This window comes from Microcaecilia unicolor, chromosome 8 (assembly GCF_901765095.1).
Source record: "Microcaecilia unicolor chromosome 8, aMicUni1.1, whole genome shotgun sequence".
Classification (NCBI taxonomy): Eukaryota; Metazoa; Chordata; class Amphibia; order Gymnophiona; family Siphonopidae; genus Microcaecilia; species Microcaecilia unicolor.
This window is the reverse complement of record NC_044038.1, coordinates 156704418-156722407: the sequence shown is the minus strand read 5'-3', so window position 1 is coordinate 156722407 and position 17990 is coordinate 156704418. Positions and strand designations below refer to the sequence as shown.

Genomic DNA, 17990 nt, shown 5'->3' with positions numbered 1-17990 from the left:
TGAAGAAGGATATCCTTTAAAGTCTTAAATGTTAAAGATACTGAGAGACTTGGGACCCCTTTTACTAAGCGGCAGTAAGCCCAACACGGGCTTACCGCTCGCTAAACAGGAAGTACCGCCCAGCTACCACAGCAGTCCGGTGGTACTTCCTACCCCTAGCACGCCGTCATATCCGGTGCTACACAGGAACCCTTACTGCCACCTCAATAAGATAAATTTGCATATGGAGCAGGAGCTAGTGTATAGAAATTGATCTCATGTATATTCATTGTGGATATCCTGAAAACCTGACTGGCTGGGGTTCCTCCAGGACAGGTTTGGGAATCACTGCTTTAATGTATGAGAAAAGGGGCCCTGTGTATGTGAGTGTAACACCCTCCAATTGTGCTGGATTTGGCATATCTGATGAGATCCACTTGGGCTCAGGTTGGCTGAGTTACACAGTCATACCCTGACCACTGTGCTTGGGCTCCAATGCGCTGCTATGCCAGCACTCCCTTCCCCTGTCCCCTTCCCCCGCCACTGCTAGGGATCTTCTGTACTTTTCCCAGGCTTTCTTGACTTCTGTATCTTGGGTCCTACCACTGTCAGAAGGAGGCAATTCCATATATCCAGTACCCCTTCTTAGGCTTTACACGTCAAATCTCAATAAAATAAAAAAAAAGCATTTATGGTCATGGTAGAAATCTCTGAAAGGCTTCCTTTATTCCTTTCCTTAGTCTCATATTCCTCAACATGTCATTAAATGTGGAAAAATAAATTAAATAACTAATTAAACTATGAAATGTAGCTTATCTACATCTTTTTGTGCATTGAGCGTCTTCGTGTTGCAGAGTGGAATGTAGTAACAATTCCATTTGTCTGTGCATTAATTAAGGCCAGTGTTTTGTGTGCATTGAATCCTCTGAAAGAACTAATTCATGCAGAGTGAAATCAAACTATTACAAAGATAAGTTACTGGGTCCTCCTGATGAACACTTCTATCTCTAAAGCCAACATTTTCTTCTCCTGCTTTTTAATTGTCTCCCAAAATATGTTTTCAAATTGTGGAGCTGAGCTGCTAAAATGAAGACTCCAAAGTATAATTACATTTTTTTAATGTTCTCTGTCATATCTCTCTGAGCTGTCCTGATTTTCCTTCTTATTCTCCTCTGCTAGTCTCTTTTCTGTGTTGCCAATACAAACTCCTTACCAGAAAAGTTTGCACGGGTTAATATGCATTGTTTTAAATGCTATAGAAACCAGAACTACTGCTACCTATACCAAGAAATACTTCAGTGTCACAAATATTATAGCCATTCATGAATATGTGATATTTTTGTAGAGTACCCTCAGATATTACCCACTCTTTTAAGCAGCCAGTGTCACATGAGTAGTGGATGCCATTTTGTAAGGTATCATGATTTGCCACCAGTTACTTGGCCCCCTGAGGAAGCTTACATTGTATAGTGAAACGGTGAGCCCCGTTGGGCAAGATTGAAAAAGCTAAGTAACATTATCATTTGTTTCAGCAAATGTTTAGCATCACGATTCAGATCATTGTTTACATAGTTAACCCCATGTGTGGAGTTTTTTTGACCAGTGATAAAAACGGAGTCAAAGCAACGCTGGCATTTGAGTGCATTCAGTACACTGCTGCCATGCGGTGACTACTGAGGTCCTTTTCTCCACTTTAAACAGAAAAAAGAAAGCTACAACTTGATACCACACATTCTTTAATGATTGGGTCAGTTAAGCTCATTTCAGCTTATTACCAGTACTACAGTTAACTCCTTTCTCGCTGAATTTTTGTCCAGTATTATCTCTATCTACAGCCCTCTTTAGATAACACAGATAAGAGGTAACCCGCAGCTACTTTTAAAACTTGTTCTGGGCTTTGATTGGCCCAGGAGCTCAATTCATCTAGGATGTACTGACTTTTCCCCCAGTCTTAGCCAGGGAGAAGAGAAAGAAAGATCTCTTTGCTAAGGCCCTATTCAGGTAGTGAACAAATGTTTAGATAGTTTTATAATTGATCCATATTCAGTTACCTGTTATTATGTGCTGTTTTGTTCCATCTGTTTTTACGGTTCACTGTTCAATATTTTTATGACGATAAACAGTTTTAGTTTATTGCCTCTGCTTGCCTGGACTGACTAATAATTCTGGCGGTTTGTGTATTGAGTCTATGAGTGCTTTCCAGGAACTGTGGGACCACTGGAAGTGTGACCCCAGTAACCTAGAAATCACTGGGGAACACCTTGAGAGCGAGAGACTCACCCAGAGGCAGTTGGGACCCAGTCGGTGGGAGGAGGGTGCTAGTGTAGAGCACGTGGCAGGTGTAGGAGGACGTGAGCTGTGCTGGGGATAGACCCTCTAAGTGCCCACAGGGTTAGCCCCAGGTGGGTTCTAGGCATTTCGTGGCAGGGGATAATTCTCAAAAGGTCGCCTGAATTTAGGCACCAGGATGATGAGCGCTGAGCACAAATTCTGTAAAGCCAGTCTCGTACATAACTGCTGCTATAGAATACTAATATGTCAATAGCAGCATGCCTAATTTTAGGGGAAAGGGGATGGGACTAACCACAGAAAGACAGCATACTATTAAAGCAGTTTACATGTTATATACAGGTACTTATTTTGTACCTGGTGTAATGGAGGGTTAAGTGATTTGAAGAGGTAGAAGTAGTGGGGAGTTGTCGCGGGCCAACCAAATAAAACATCTGTCCAGAGATTGAAGCAAAATTTATTGGGTAACAAGATACATAAAGACTCGACACGGACCATGTTTCAGCAGTGATGTTGCCTGCCTCAAGAGTCAAGTATCTGTTATGTTAAATTAATCCTGTACAATTGTAATAGAGCAAATAAATCCAAAGTTGCACTTCCAAAGAACAAACTCCAAGAAAATGCATATTGTTTGCAAGTATCTGCATGGGAAAAAGGTTACGTAAGGTGCCCAGAGTCACAAGGAGCTTCAGTGGTCATTGAAGCCAGTTCACCAGGCTCAAAGCCTGCTGCACTAACCACTAGGCTATTCCTCCATTCCATGCTTGTGCCTAACTGTAGGCAGTTAGGCATGTAACCAGCATGGATAACTGCCTAACACATCCCCCACTTACCCATACCCCTCCCAGGCCACACCCCCTTGCAATTACATGCTATGAATTTTCCACACAAATTTGCAGAAGACTGACTAAGGAGAGTTACACACTTAACTGCTAATTAGTGCCAATTTGCACCATTTAACACCAATTATAATCAATTGGTTCTTAATGCCAATTAGCATCTAATTATTATATATTAAGTGCATAATTGACACTATTCTACAAGTTGTCCTACAACTTTCAGTGGTAAGCATAACCCCCCCCCCCCCCCCCCCCCCGGTTTCTATAAAGATTGCCCAAAGAGGCATGCCAAAATTTGGGCATGGTCCTGACATGTGCATGCAACTTAATTGGTTAATGAGTCAATTAGCTGCAATAATTGGGAGCTCACAATCAATTATTGATGTTATTTGACACCAATTAGGATTTGAACATGCATCTGGCTGCATGCTACTCTATAACTTTGGGTGCTCAAATCCCATAGCATGTAACCCAAAGGGGGGCGTGACCATGGGAGGGGCGTGGCTGGGTCAGGGGTTTTCTGAATATTTGTGCCAAGTGTTATAGAATATTGGGGATGCACAGTGAAATCAAGTGCCAGGAATTATATCTGGTTTCAGCAGGCATAAGTCCTGGTACTCAAATCTGGGCATGGGAATCAGCACTGTGTGCTATTCTATAAAGGGGGCTCAGCCCAGAGTGTTCTTTATAGAATGTGACAAAGGATGCTATATTGGAGAAACAAGCCAGATGCTAAAGACAAGATTTAATTTACATAGACATCACATGAAAAATGCTAGTGCCAGCCAGGATTCCACTCCTGTGGGGCAGCACTTTACAAAACCAGAACACTGTACCAGTGATTTCATAGTAAGAATCCTTAAAGGTAATTTTAAAACAATACAGGAACGTAAGACCTTTGAAGTCAAAATGATTAAATATTATGACACCCACTAGACAGGATTTAACAAAGATCTGGGTTTTCTAGCACATTATAAACCATAAAGTTGTATTGCTCTGTTTGTCACCCTTCTCTCACCTACCCACCCCCATTCTGTTAGACTGTCACTGAAATGCTTTGATGATTCACTCATATATACTGTCATATTTCCGATCTGATGAAGAAGGGCAACCTTCGAAAGCTAATCAATAAATGTATTAAGTTATGTCCAATAAAAAAGGTATCATCTTATTATCTTTTCCATGTTTTATTTTGTTTTATTTCTATAGAATAGCACTGAATGCTCAATTTTTCTGGCGCCAAGTTTTGGGCACCATTTTCTAAATCCAGGCTAAATTGTGCATGCAAATTTATAGAATTATGAGGGTTAACGCTTGGACAGGCTTCTTGCTGTCCTAACTTTATCTGGATAGTGGCTGAATATCACCAACTATCTTTACAGTTAGGCAAAGCGCCCTTGTTATGTTCCAGCACTATCCCAATAGTACCAAAGTGATCTATAAAACTTTTCATCAGCATTATCCATTTGGGGGAGAAATTCTATAACTGGGCACCAGGAAGGTAGGTGCCTTTTTCCTTTATAGATTACTAGCGTAACTGGATATATACATGTGCACATATTTAAGCATGAGCACATATGCCAGCCGTAGAGCTGGCATAGGTATGTGCACCTAAATGCTGAAGTTATGCACCTAACTTATAGTATTCTATAAGTTAGGAGCATAAGGGTGAATCCTACCCATATTCTGCCCAGACTCCACCCATATGTCCGCCCAGCTGTAAAATACATGCATGTTTACAGAATGGCCCTTAGGTGGGTTTTTGGTATATATATCATATATGTCTTTATTCTAATCAGTTATGCACCTAATAGGTATTTAAATGTTAGCATCTACTTTATAGAATTATCCCCTAGTGCTGCAGAAAAATTCAAAGATAGGGCTTTTCCTCAGCATCATTACCCTTTTATTCATGGTTCTACATTGGCTCCCTCCCTAGTTTCCGATTTGATTCCCGTGGCTTCTCTCCTGTAAGTGCATTCACTCTGCAGCTCCATGCTACCTCTCTTATCTGCCCCTACTCTCTCCTCCTGACTTTCTATTCTCAAGCAAGCTGTTCCTATCTGTGTCCTTCTTCATTATTGATTCCAGACTTTACACTTTCCTTCAGCACCCTGTGCCTGGAATGTCCTTCCTGAAATGGGGTATTTTGTTCCCTCCTTGACCTATTCAAGTCCTGCTTAAATACCCACCTCTATGATACTGCTTTTCAATCCAAAACCCCCAAATCTTCCTGATCTTCATCTTCTCATGTTAAACGTGTTTTACATGATTACTAGATATTGTCTTATTTGCACGTCACAACTTGATTGTGAGCTGCAGTGCTGCATACATGTACTAGTGCTAGAGGAATGTTAATTAGAAGCCTTTGAGGAGACAGCAAGCTGGTCTCTTTATAAAAGAAAATCGCCTTTCTCTCTGTCTTATGACAATGTAGTGGAAGGCAAGAGAGGAAGCAACGAAAGAACTACAGAGAGTGGTAGGGTCTATGTTTTCAGAAGTGACCTAAGTCAAAGGTTCCCACTAGGCCTGAACATTCAAGAAAACATGGAAAGTACATCTCACATCCCCTTCACTGCCAGTGTGATGCCCTCATATCACCTTACTAATCATGCCAATTACTTCCAAACACTTGAATGGCATCACTATAAAATGCTAAAATTTGCATCTTAGATTATTACATTCTCAAGGTAATCTATTTATTTTCCTTCATGTAAGGAAATGTGATTTAAAATTCTTGATGGATCATTCAGTTATATAGTTGAGACTAAATGGAATTATTTACCAACCATGCTAAGATCTTTATCAAATTATGGGAGGGGGGTTCCAATAGGAGTTAAAAATCTATCTTTTTATAATCAGTTTGAAGATTTATAACTGTGTAACTATATAATGTATATTCTCAGATATGACTGGTCTCTTAGAATTAATCTGCTTTGAACTTGAAATGAAATATAACAGAATATAAGACTGGAAATAAAGTAGTATAACATAATGTAGATAAGAACCGATCCATTATGATTACTGAAAGCTACATAAAGATCACTCATTAATAGCTTACTGGATGAGAGACAAGAAATCTATCATATATTCAATATTCTATACCCTTTTAGTCAAACAAATAAAAGTGCTATTTTGCATAGAGCATCTAGGTAGGAGCAGGGACATCAGGTTGGGAGATGCACAATTCCCAGAGTATTTTACAAAAGGCTCTGCTGAACCAGGAGCCTTTTGTAAAATACATATAAGGGCATAGGAAATCCATGTGTATCTGTCAGCACATCCAGCAACAACAGCCATTTTAGAAAGAAACAGCAGCATCACATGAGGAATTAGACATGTATAAAGTACCAGCAAATACACAAATAAGTACTGATTTTGCAACATACGTGTATATTTTCCAGCATTTACATGTGTGAGTGCTGGATTTCAGAAAAGTACACATGCAACAGGAGCCAATGAAGCAGGCAAGTGAAATAACTTGGGCGGCCATTTTATGAACTGGTGCATTTTAGGCATCATAAAGGGACATGGTTAGCATTGATTCAGCTTAAGGGCGCACCTAGGCCGATATAGAATATTAGTGCAAAACCACATCTGTGTGTCAAGGGTTAGGTGCATCTACTTACCACAGATCAATGGCTGGTTTAAGTGAGTATGCAATTCATGACACTGATAGCATTCTGTAAGTTGTGTGCATCACTTGGCATCGTGCTCATGACACATCCATGCCTCGCCTATACTACACCATCCTGAAAGTTGCATGCTAACCCCCTAATTCTATAAAAAGCACATTTGTAGTGTATTTACACATGTAAATGCTTTGCACATCTTCCAAAATGGCTTCTTCAGCATCTCCCATACGTTGTAACTATATTGGACTTGATTCCTATAGCAGGCACCATGCTGAGGAGCCCTTTTACTAATGCTTAGCTTGCACTAAAAGAATTAGCACATGCTAAATGCTGCACATCCTATTTTATACCTCTGGACCATATAGCACTTAGCACATGCCAATGTCCATTTGTGCACTACTCCCAGTATCAATATCAATTTTACTAGAGGGGGTTTCTTTATAGCAAATCTTTTATACCCAGCTCCACATATTTTTTAGCAATATTTTTATAAATTTCATGGGGATGTAAGCAATGGATCTGTCAGATACCCATGTCACCACCATTCAGGCTATATATATGAGCCAGGCATTTTTCTTATGGTGGGCATGTATTCTTCATTGATCCAAAGTCCATTTGTGTGCACTAAGCTTTAGTAAAAGGGCACCTAAATTTGATAAATGCAATTTATTTCCCTAACAATGTGCTATTACAAACGCTAGCACATTATTATTTCACTGCAGAAGGGAAATTTGATCTTGAAAGAATAAAATGTGTGTTCAGACTTGCATGAAGAATGTCGCTGATGTGAAGAAATATGCCAGAATGCATTAACAAATATGTGTTGCATTTGGATTTAAGTATTTTGGTTTTAAAGATGGCCCTATTCAAAAACGTGTTTCTATTTTATCAGTGCAGTAATTGTATTCACCAAACCTAAGACAGTGTGGTGAGGAAGGGGAAGGGAAAAGGGACGGTTGGTACTTCACCTTAGAGGGCAATTCCTAACTGAGGAGTGCCATGAGTTAAATGCAGCTTGCTGAACACTAATTCTATAACAGCACCTGGCCCCCAGATGCCATCTACATGCCTACATTTAGACATGCCTACTTTAGAGGGCAACCAAAACCAAATCTGCAGCCAAAATTCGCCACTTAGTTTTGCCTGAAACCAAAGCCAAAACCAAAACTGTTGCCCCTCCTCCCTGGCAGAAAGTGGGTCCCCCCAGCCCTCTTGACAGAAAGCAGGCTCTCCCAGGCTGTTCCCTCCCAACCTCTTTGAGGCAGGAGCGATCCTAAGTTGCTCCTGCCTATGCCAGCTGCAATCTCAAAATGTCTGCCGTGACCTAATGAGGCTGATGTAAGAACTCAAAGCAGCCATTTTGACTGCAGAACTGGCAAGGACAGGAGTGACTTGGGATCACTCAAGTCCTGAAGAGGCCACTAGACCACCAGGGCTTCTAAAGGTAGGCCCAGGGAGGGCCTTCAGATGGTGGAAGGGTGGAGTGTGCGGTTTGGGGGTGGGTAGGGGTGGGCAGGGAGTGGTCACATTGTGGTCGTAGGGGAGGGGCGAGTTTTTTGAATTTTTGGCCGAAACTAAACCTGGATTTCAGGCCAATTTCAGCACCAAAACTGAAACCTTGGTTGTCCTCTAGCCTACTTACACCATGGTGTAAATGCATACACCTAAATGCGACACTTTACTTACAATATTTAGTAAGTTCTGATGTACGTTATAGATTCACCTATGTCTAGCTTATGCTCTGCCCATGTGTGCAACCCCTTTTCATGTTAAATATGTTGCACGCATCAGTTATTGAATACTGTTTAGTGCCACCTGTGTACGTCCTCATATTTTATCATTTTAGCATGAAAATGGTGCTTATATTTAGGTGCTAAATCTTATAGAATGAGGGCGATAGTGGGAAAGTGCAGTACTGGTCAACTGTAACTATTGTATGCTGAGATGATCACTTGCAAGAGAAGCAAATGGATTTGGGAACAGAGAACACAGATGAAATCTGCACTGTTCACTAGACATGAAAAAGCCTCGTGTCAGTCCATGTAAGAATGGATAAATTAACAAGTTGTTACAGGCAGGGTTGATACTAGAAATTCAGGGGCCCAGGGCAGAAACTGGGGAGGGGAGCCCAAAGCTGCTCTTCAGCCTATGCCTTCTTCAACTGGAGACAGGTTTGGGGACCCCTGTAGTATGTTTGCCGCCCCTAACGCCGGCCCTGGTTACAGGCCACTGTTATTTGCATGGCCTTCCTCCTCTTTTAAAGTGATTCCAGAGTGATGAACATGAAAATATGCCTGTCTATGTGGTTGTGTGTCTGTGGTGAGTGGTGGACTGTGGGCAGAGGCAAAACAGGGGATATCATAAAAACAACCAGTAATGCTTCCCAATATCAATCAGGCAGTGAACTCAAAGTGGAGCATGTGTCTTTCTCTCTTCGGTATAGTGTTGGACATCTAGATTAGTGGCACCTAAATCTATCCTGAGAGGAACCTCAGCCCTTCAGATTTTCAGAATATCCCCAATAGTAACATAGTAACATAGTAAATGACGGCAGATAAGGACCTGTAAGGTCCATCCAGTCTACCCAACAAGATAAACTAATTTACATGGTATGTGATACTTTATTTGTATACCCAAGTTTGATTTGTCCTTGCCTTTCTCAGGGCACAGACCGTAGAAGTCTACCAGCACTGTTCTTGTACTAAGTTCTGGAGCTAACGTCGAAGCATAGACCGTAGAAGTCTGCCCAGATCCCATTTTGTTTCCCAATTATCGGCGTCGCCACCCGCGGGAGGTGGTGGAAATGAAATAAATATGCATTAGAGATGAAATAAATATGCATTTCCTAAGTAATGAGTACCCTTTATTTCAATCTAGTTACTAATATCAAATTCCTTCAAAAGTAACTACACATATTATTTCTACAAAACCTTTATTTTTATCTTTAACCAAGAATGTAATATTTATATTTTCACAGTACAGTTTCTCCTAGCCTGTAAAACTTCCATCACACCATTCATACTCAATCACTCATTTATCACATTCTCTCAACTGAACTTTAAATATCATTTCACTTTTCCCTTGAAGAGATAAAATAGAAGCCATTACCAATTGTTTACCCTGGGCTTGGTTTAATAAGCATATTTCGTATAGACACAGTGTGCGGCAACAGCGAAAAAAGCAAATAGAATGTTAGGTATTATTAGAAAAGGAAGGGAAAACAAAAATGAGGATGCTATAATGCCTTTGTATTGCTCCATGGTGCAACCGCACCTCAAATATTGTGTTCAATTCTGGCCACAGCATCTCAAAAAAGATATAGTGGAATTAGAAAAGGTACAGAGAAGGGTGACGAAAATGATAAAGGGGATGGGATGACTTCCCTATGAGGATAGGCTAAGGCAGCTAGGGCAGCTAGAAAAGATGACTGAGGGGAAATATGATAGAGGTCTATAAAATAAAGAATGGAGTGGAATGGATAGACGTGAATCACTTGTTTACTCTTTCCAAAAATACTAGGGGGCACGCAATGAAGCTACAAAGTAGTAAATTTAAAACGAATCAGAAAAAATATTTCTTCACTCAATGTGTAATTAAACTCTGGAACTCGTCGCCAGAGAATGTAGTAAAAGCGGTTAGCTTAGCGGGGTTTAAAAAAGGTTTGGCTGGCTTCCTAAAGGAAAAGTCCATAGACCATTATTAAAATGGATTTGGGGAAAATCCACTATTTCTGGGATATGCAGCATAAAATGTATTGAACTTTTTCGGGATCTTGCCAGGTATTTGTGACCTGGATTGGCCACTGTTGGAAACAGGATACTGGGCGTGATGGACCTTCGGCCTGTCCCAGTATGGCAATACTTATGTACTCAATAGCAGGCATAAGTTGGTGTGTCTAAGTGCACCTTGCAATATGCATATCTGATGCTATTCTGTAAGGTTCAGTTTTGCTAAGTGGAATGTCTATGACACACCCTTGCTCAGCCCACTGGTACAGCCCATTTGCTGTTAGTTGCCATGCAACTAGCTTGCCAATTTTACAGAATAGGGCCTAGCACATGTCAATTTGTGACATCATTCATGCGTGTGTATCTGTTCTACAAGTTAGGGTGCACAGCTGGCACCTAAATGTAAGTGCCCTTTATTCAATTGCCCTAGTTGTAAATGAGGCCCTAAGCCTTTTCCCTATTCTGTGTCTAAAGGGGAAAAAAGCTTAGGAAACCAGGTTCAAAGTAAGAAAAAAGTTCTTAAATAAATAAAGCCCAGGTCTCTGAGAATATAACAATAATTCCCACTAAATTAAATGGTCTCTAAAAACAAAGCAGCAATCTCCCAGTAGGATACAGAAAGTCACATGCTCAAGAGATTTGGTTTCCAGTGTTCCTTTTCTATTTTTTCTTCTTACTAGCAACCTTATTGCAACCCTGCTCCAGTCTGGTGGGTAATTAAAAATGTATACTCTGATGCCTGGTCCACCTTCAGCAACAACAATTGCACATGAATAAGGAGATCCCCTGATTTGCATCTGCGCATATTTCATGACTTGCACCCTTCTATAAGGCTCATCATTAATTAGAAGTGTGCAGTAAAGATATTCTACTGTAATAGTAGCCATGAGGGGAGAATGCCTTATAGAGAGGGTGCAGTATCTATATCTTATTTTAAGTAGACTCCAATGTTAAATCTGTTACAGGAGGATGATGCCGGTGAAGGCAGGTTCAGCTTCGCTGCCTATGGAATGGGTCCTGCCTGTCTCCAGGCCAAGGATGGAATATCAGTGAAAGGAACTGCCAACAACACGGCCAACTCAGCTCCCCCACCATGCAAGTCACCGGAGGAGATGCGCAAGCTTTTTATTCAACGAGCCAAAAAGATCGACAAAGTCTCCCGCATTGGATTCCCACTGGTCTTCCTCATCTTTAACACTTTCTATTGGATCATCTATAAGATTGTTCGTAGCGAAGATATCCACAAGCAGTGATAGCAGGGAGGCAGCTAAGGGGAGGACGAAGAGAGATAGCAAGATGGCGACGTAATCTGGTGCAATAGCAATGCAGCAATGCATGCATTTAAGAATGTGGCAATATCTAATTACAAAGGGGGAAGGGGGAACTTTTCAACCTGTTGAACTGAAGGGTTGTGTAGGGTGGGAAGACTTCAGGAAACATGAATTTGGGGGAAGGCACATAGGTGGGCTGACCTAAGAGTGGAAATGTTTTACTACTGCAGCAAGATAACTTTATCATCAAAGGGTGAGAGCAGTGTAATATAATCAATATATATTCATGCATAATTATAATGCAAAAAAATTCCTTTTGTTAGGCTTTCGTCAGCTTACATTTTAACCTCATGGGGATGGATCCAACTGCTGAAGTTATCAACTATGCTTCTATTTGACTTACATTCTAAAAAGGCCATACCAGTTTCAAAAGAGACATGCAAAAAGCAAAAACCACTAAGAAAGTGTGGGTTACTAGGATGATGGGGAGAGATTTACACATAGAAAGATAATTTTTTAGATCGCCTGTATGAATTTTTCACTTCTAACAAAATGATTTATACAGTATGGTAATGTAAAGAGGAAGCGAAGTCACCCCCCATTCAACTCCCCCCAGATGAATGTCAAACAAACATGCCCTTCTAGGAAATTCCTTCCCCTGCTTATTTTGCAAATGTTGACTTATACACAATCATTTTTAAAGAAAATGCAAGCCTTTAGATTAGAATGCTGCTGAGAACAAATTTTTTAAAAAGAAATTTAATTTTTTAAATTTAGTTTATTGAATTCTATCAAAAATATATCTAGAATATAATTTTAGAAAAGTCTATTAGAGGGTAGAGAGTTTGAGATATACGATAATGCAATCCGTGCTCCACAGTTCAACTCGGAAAGGAAAGCATTGTTAAAAGCAAACAAGTGAATTATGCTCACCAAAAGTTGAAACATGATAGTCCAACATCGCCATGTTGTATTGATCATTTTCAGTATTGTGATGCTGGGGGGCGGGGGGGATTGGGTTGTTTTGGTTGGTTGGTTGGTTTGGTTTTGGTTTTCCTTAAGGCGCTAATTCCAGCCAAGGATACAATGAGGGCAAGACAAAGGAAACATTGTCCTTAGCCCTGAGTTTTCAGGGTTCCCAGTTCTTTTTGTCTGTACTAATATTTATTTAATCTTATTTTTTACAGGCCACTTACATTTAAGAAGGATCATCAGTTCAATTATTAATTACCTCAGAGAGGAAAAGACATACTGAAAAGAGCTCTAGGTATGACTTTCTCACTAGCTTAATGGCAGTCCCAAGTGGGATCCTGACCAACTTCCATTAAAACAGATAGCTATAGCTTGGTCTCATCACATATTTGTTTTGTGAAGCATTCTTCAGCTTTAATTTGTAGTCATGTAATACAAATCACAGGCATTCAAACTATCCTGGAGCAGAGTACAGTGAGATTTTTGGATAAGGGCCCCCAAATTTTTATGGAGACTTTGATGAGTAGGGGAGGACCCTTTCAGTAACTTGAAATGTATGTATGTACGTATGTATTGATACTTGGAAAAGGGTGGGTAGGGATTTTGGTGGTGCCATACTGTCATTAAGTTTTAAGAAATCTAGAAAAATTGTTACTGACAGTTTATCTTAGACACCCCTAGGAACCCTCTCCCCTGCCTCCCTCTTCTCCATCATCTGTCACGTGGGTGTTCATGAGATTGGCATGGAACTGAATCACAAATGGGAGATCTGTGATGGGGGTAGGGGTAAGGGAAAGGCAGTGCACTGACATTAGAGGGCCATGGGAGGAAGGATAGAAGTATGGTGAGAACTGATGTTGGAGGGCTGCAAGACAGAGAGCATAGATTAAAATCTGTAGGAAAATGTCTATCCTTTCTCTCCTTAACCTCAGTGCTCCATCTGTCTCAGGGGCAGATGCTCAAAACTCCAGCGTTGTACTGAACAGCACCAGAGATATACCGCCAAATCAGCGCAGAACAACTCCCTAATGCTCAATGATAATGAGATGCAAATATAGGCACAGTCATAGCGTTGAGCATTAGGGAGTTTGATCGGAGAACAGTGTCTGGCGCATGCACTGAAGAGTTGTCAATTAAACACAGTTCTTGAGCACATGCCCAGAATGCCAGAGGGGGAGGAGGGAAGGAAGAGGAAGAAGTGCCAATTAGATGGGAAACCTGCCCAACAAGCAACAGGACTGGTCTGATAGCGACCAGATGAGTTGATGAAGCCTGTGCTACCACCCCTGGGAGAGGAGTCAAAGCACCCCAGCTGGTGTCACAGTCCCAGTCCCGGTCCCAGTATGGCCACCCCCCAATAAAGACACTAGATTGATGTCTGGCTTCTGTCTCACCATTCTTCCTCCTCCCTCAGTAGTATCTCCCATTTCTGTTGGAGTTTTCGAGCTGAACATCAATATTTTCAAAAGGAGAACCAGAGTGAAACCAAACTCAAAATGGCATCCAACTCCTGCAAAGCCATCTGCTGAAAGCTAGGTCACTGCCCTTTGTCACATGCTGCAGTTTAGCTCTGCACAGAAGTTGAGGCAGTGCCACGACACTGCCTCTGAATCAACCACACTGCCACGTCTTACAGGGAGACCTCCTGTTCCTTTTCTCCTGTAATAGACTTCAGTGGAAAGAGGAACTCTGGCAAGGATTGACAGAGTCAATCTGGGACAGGTACCAGGGGGAAGGGGCAGGATGCAGAGGGGGAGTGATCAGACGGAGGGCACAGCTGCCAGCAACACTGGTCTCCCCATTCCTCTCCATGGCTTGGCAAAACACTAACGCCATCTCCAAGCTGCCATAGGGTTGATGGCCTTTGTTCGGCACTCTGCCCACTGAGCATTGGGGAGGAATAAGGAGTGACCTAATTAGCATGCATTTGCATGCTCATTGTGCTGTGAGCCAGTGAGCTTCTTAGTTCACGCATTCATTGACTCTCAGCATTTGGCACTAGAAAATGCAGGCACTAGTCTGGCACTAATGACCTATAGCGCCCACATTTGCTTCTGAGCACCAGGGACCCAGTGCCCTTTCCCATCCCTTCCACCCAACCCATGCACCTTATTCCCCTAGTGCCCTCCCTTTTCCCTTCCTATGCCAATGCTCTCTCCAGATCCGATCTCCAAACCTGTAACCTGCCTCTCTCACCTACCAGCTTGCAGAAGCCAATAATAACTTCTCTCATTGTTATCTTGGCACGTATAAAAAAAAACACCACATGGCCTCCTGATTCTAACTATGCAGGTTAATACAAGACCCATCTTCTACCTGACCCAAGTGGACTCTTTGATCTTTGGTCCATGTAGCCAATGCCACCAATGAGCTGCAGAGGTATATCCAGCCACACCCACCAGTTCACTGAGTATGCACAAAAAAACACAGTTCACATTCCCCTTGTCACTGCTTGTGAGAGAATTCACCAATCGGCGACCCTTGCCCGTGTCTGTGGCATGGGCAGACTGCACCAAAGCAAGTAGCAACAGCTAAACATATCCCCATAGCTTCTCCTCCTGCCACCAAGATCCAGATTTAGCTCGATTTTCTTCCCACCATTGCTGGTCATATAAAACCCACTTCTCCTGCCACCATGGGTGGTTAGGGATGAATAAAAGCAAAAAAACAAACAAAATAAAAACCCCTTTAGGTTTATTTGCAGATTTTTCAGGCTTTTTCCTGAATTTCAGTTTGTTTCACATATTAATTTTAACAAGCACTTTTTTAACATGTGTTGAACTTTTTAATGTTTGTAAGTTCATGCTAATTCATAGGTTAATATGTGTTAAATTAATTTTATGTGAATTCATTTTTTTCAAGCACTCTAACATATCCTTATGGGCTGGATGTGCCCCCCCCCCCCCCCCCCAAGCCATAGTTGGGGAATGCCTGTCCTAGAGGGAACCTGTGCCACTCTGCACTTGTCTAGCATAGAGGTAATAATCTAGAGCTGGCATATTACTTGGGTTTATCTGAATATCTGAACTGCTGCTAACATCGGGGCCCTTTCACTATAAGGAATTGAGCCCTAATAGAGGATATTCTATATATGGTGCCTAAAAAATTGGCGCTGAAATCAGTGCTAAGTGTATTCTATAATCGGCACCTAGATTTAAGCGCCGATTATAGAATACGCTTTGTTGATATTTCAGCGGCTAAATCTGTGCGCATCCATTTACACCAGTGAAAACTTGGTGTAAACCCCTGCACATAGATTTAGGTGCACTAGGCCATTTTCTATAACTGGGCGTGTACATTTTGGAATGCCCATGAAATGCCCATTTCTTTACCCATAACCACACCCCTTTTTGCCTGCACACGTTAGAAGTTCGGCACACATCTTTACAGAATACTCTTAGCGAGTTTGTGCCTAAATTCTAATCAGTGCCAATTAGTGCTCATTATTGCTTGTTAAATGCTGATATCAGTGCTCATTAGCTTGTTTAACCAATTAAGTTATGCACGTGCGCGGTGTTATAGAATCCATGCCAATTTCAGTGCTTAAATCTAAGCACACTAAGTGAAGCACTTGCTGTGCAGCCATTTCAGGGGGAACCACTTAATGGGTGGCGGTAAGGTCTCCCACGCTAACCTTACCGCCACTGGAAATGGTGCGCACTGGGGGTGGGAACTACCGCTGGTCAACTGTGGTAGCCCAGCGGTACTTCCATTTTAGCGAGCAGTAAGCCAGTGTTGGGCTTACCATCGCTTTGTAAAAGGACCCCTTAACCTTCCATTGCCCCAGGTGTTCAATTCTGGTCGCCACATCTCAAAAAAGATATAGTGGAATTAGAAAAGCTACAGAGAAGGGTGACGAAAATGATAAAGGGGATGGGGCGATTCCCTATGAGGAAAGGCTAAAGCAGCTAGGGCTCTTCAGCTTGGAGAAAAGGCGGCTGAGGGGAGATATGATAGAGGTCTATAAAATAATGAGTGGAGTTGAACGGGTAGATGTGAAGCATCTGTTTACACTTTCCAAAAATACTAGGACTAGGGGGCATGCGATGAAGCTACAATGTAGTAAATTTAAAACGAATCAGAGAAAATATTTCTTCACTCAATGTGTAATTAAACTCTGGAATTCGTAGCGGAGTTTAAAAAAGGTTTGCACGGCTTCCTAAAGGAAAAGTCCATAGACCATTATTAAATGGACTTGGGGAAAATCCACTATTTCTGGGATAAGCAGTATAGATTGTTTTGTACTTTTTGGGGGATCTTGCCAGGTATTTGTGACCTGGAGTGGCCACTGTTGGAAACAGGATGCTGGACTTAATGGACCTTTGATCTTTCCCAGTATGGCAATACTTATGTACTTATGTAGGTACACAATGCAGATTATGAGCCCACTAGGATGGAGAGAGTACCTGCATATAACATATATATAAATCACTTTGGTTGTAAACATAGAAAGGTGATATATCAAATCCATTACCTTTTAACCCTTTTCTGGCTTTTGCCACACTTTCCTACCTATGGCTTAAACCAGCCTATGAAGGAAGGCAACAAGGCTGCCAGAGTTCTCAGGCTCCATCAGCAAAAGATAATGGTAGTTAGGGATAGGCTGTTGCTTACAAGAACATGAAATGTCAATGACATACCATGTTGTTGCAGGATTTTAAGGGCCCTGTTTACTCAGGTGCGTTAGTGTTTTTAACACGCGCTAACCGTGTAGGCGCCTACAGGGATATTGTAGGCGCATACACAGTAAACATGCGTATATGGTTAATGCACGTTAAAAACGCTAACACACCTATAACGCGGCTTAGTAAACAGGGCCCTTGAACTCAAAAACGAGCAAAAAACACCCATGAAAACTCTTGGGGTTTTTTTTTAATTTACTGATTTGCAAACTTTCAAAAGTGGGTGTACTTTTGGAAAGAGGGCACACACTTTTGAGCTCTCACCGAGGATGCGTGAACTGTGCGTGACGGAACCACTGCGCATGAGCTCTACCAAGAAAAAGAGTGCTTGCTCTTTTCGAAAGTATGCACCCATTTCCTAAATAATGCACATACTTTTGAAAAAGCGTACACCCAACAACATTGATCCCATGCTGAAAAAAAAACAGCCAATGATTGTTTCTATTTAGTATTAATCATCCATACTCTAAAGGTCATGACACCTTTTCGGAGTTGGATAACCTTTTGGGCTGATATACCAATTTTCTACAGGTTAGAGGCTTGATTTTGTGAAAATTTACTACAGCTTAGCATACTTTCACAAGAAATCTTGTGC

General features: G+C 41.5%; 1 protein-coding gene across 1 annotated transcript in view; it reads left to right on the top strand.

Moving 5' to 3' along the window:
• GLRA1 (glycine receptor alpha 1) overlaps nucleotides 1-11723 on the top strand; it is a 67976-nt gene extending 56253 nt beyond the window's left edge. Inside the window, 3 exon segments of the mRNA XM_030213418.1 lie at nucleotides 3707-3721; nucleotides 7222-7248; nucleotides 11436-11723. Coding sequence (XP_030069278.1) covers nucleotides 3707-3721; nucleotides 7222-7248; nucleotides 11436-11723 — 330 coding nt within the window.
• The last annotated feature ends 6267 nt before the right edge of the window (nucleotides 11724-17990 follow it).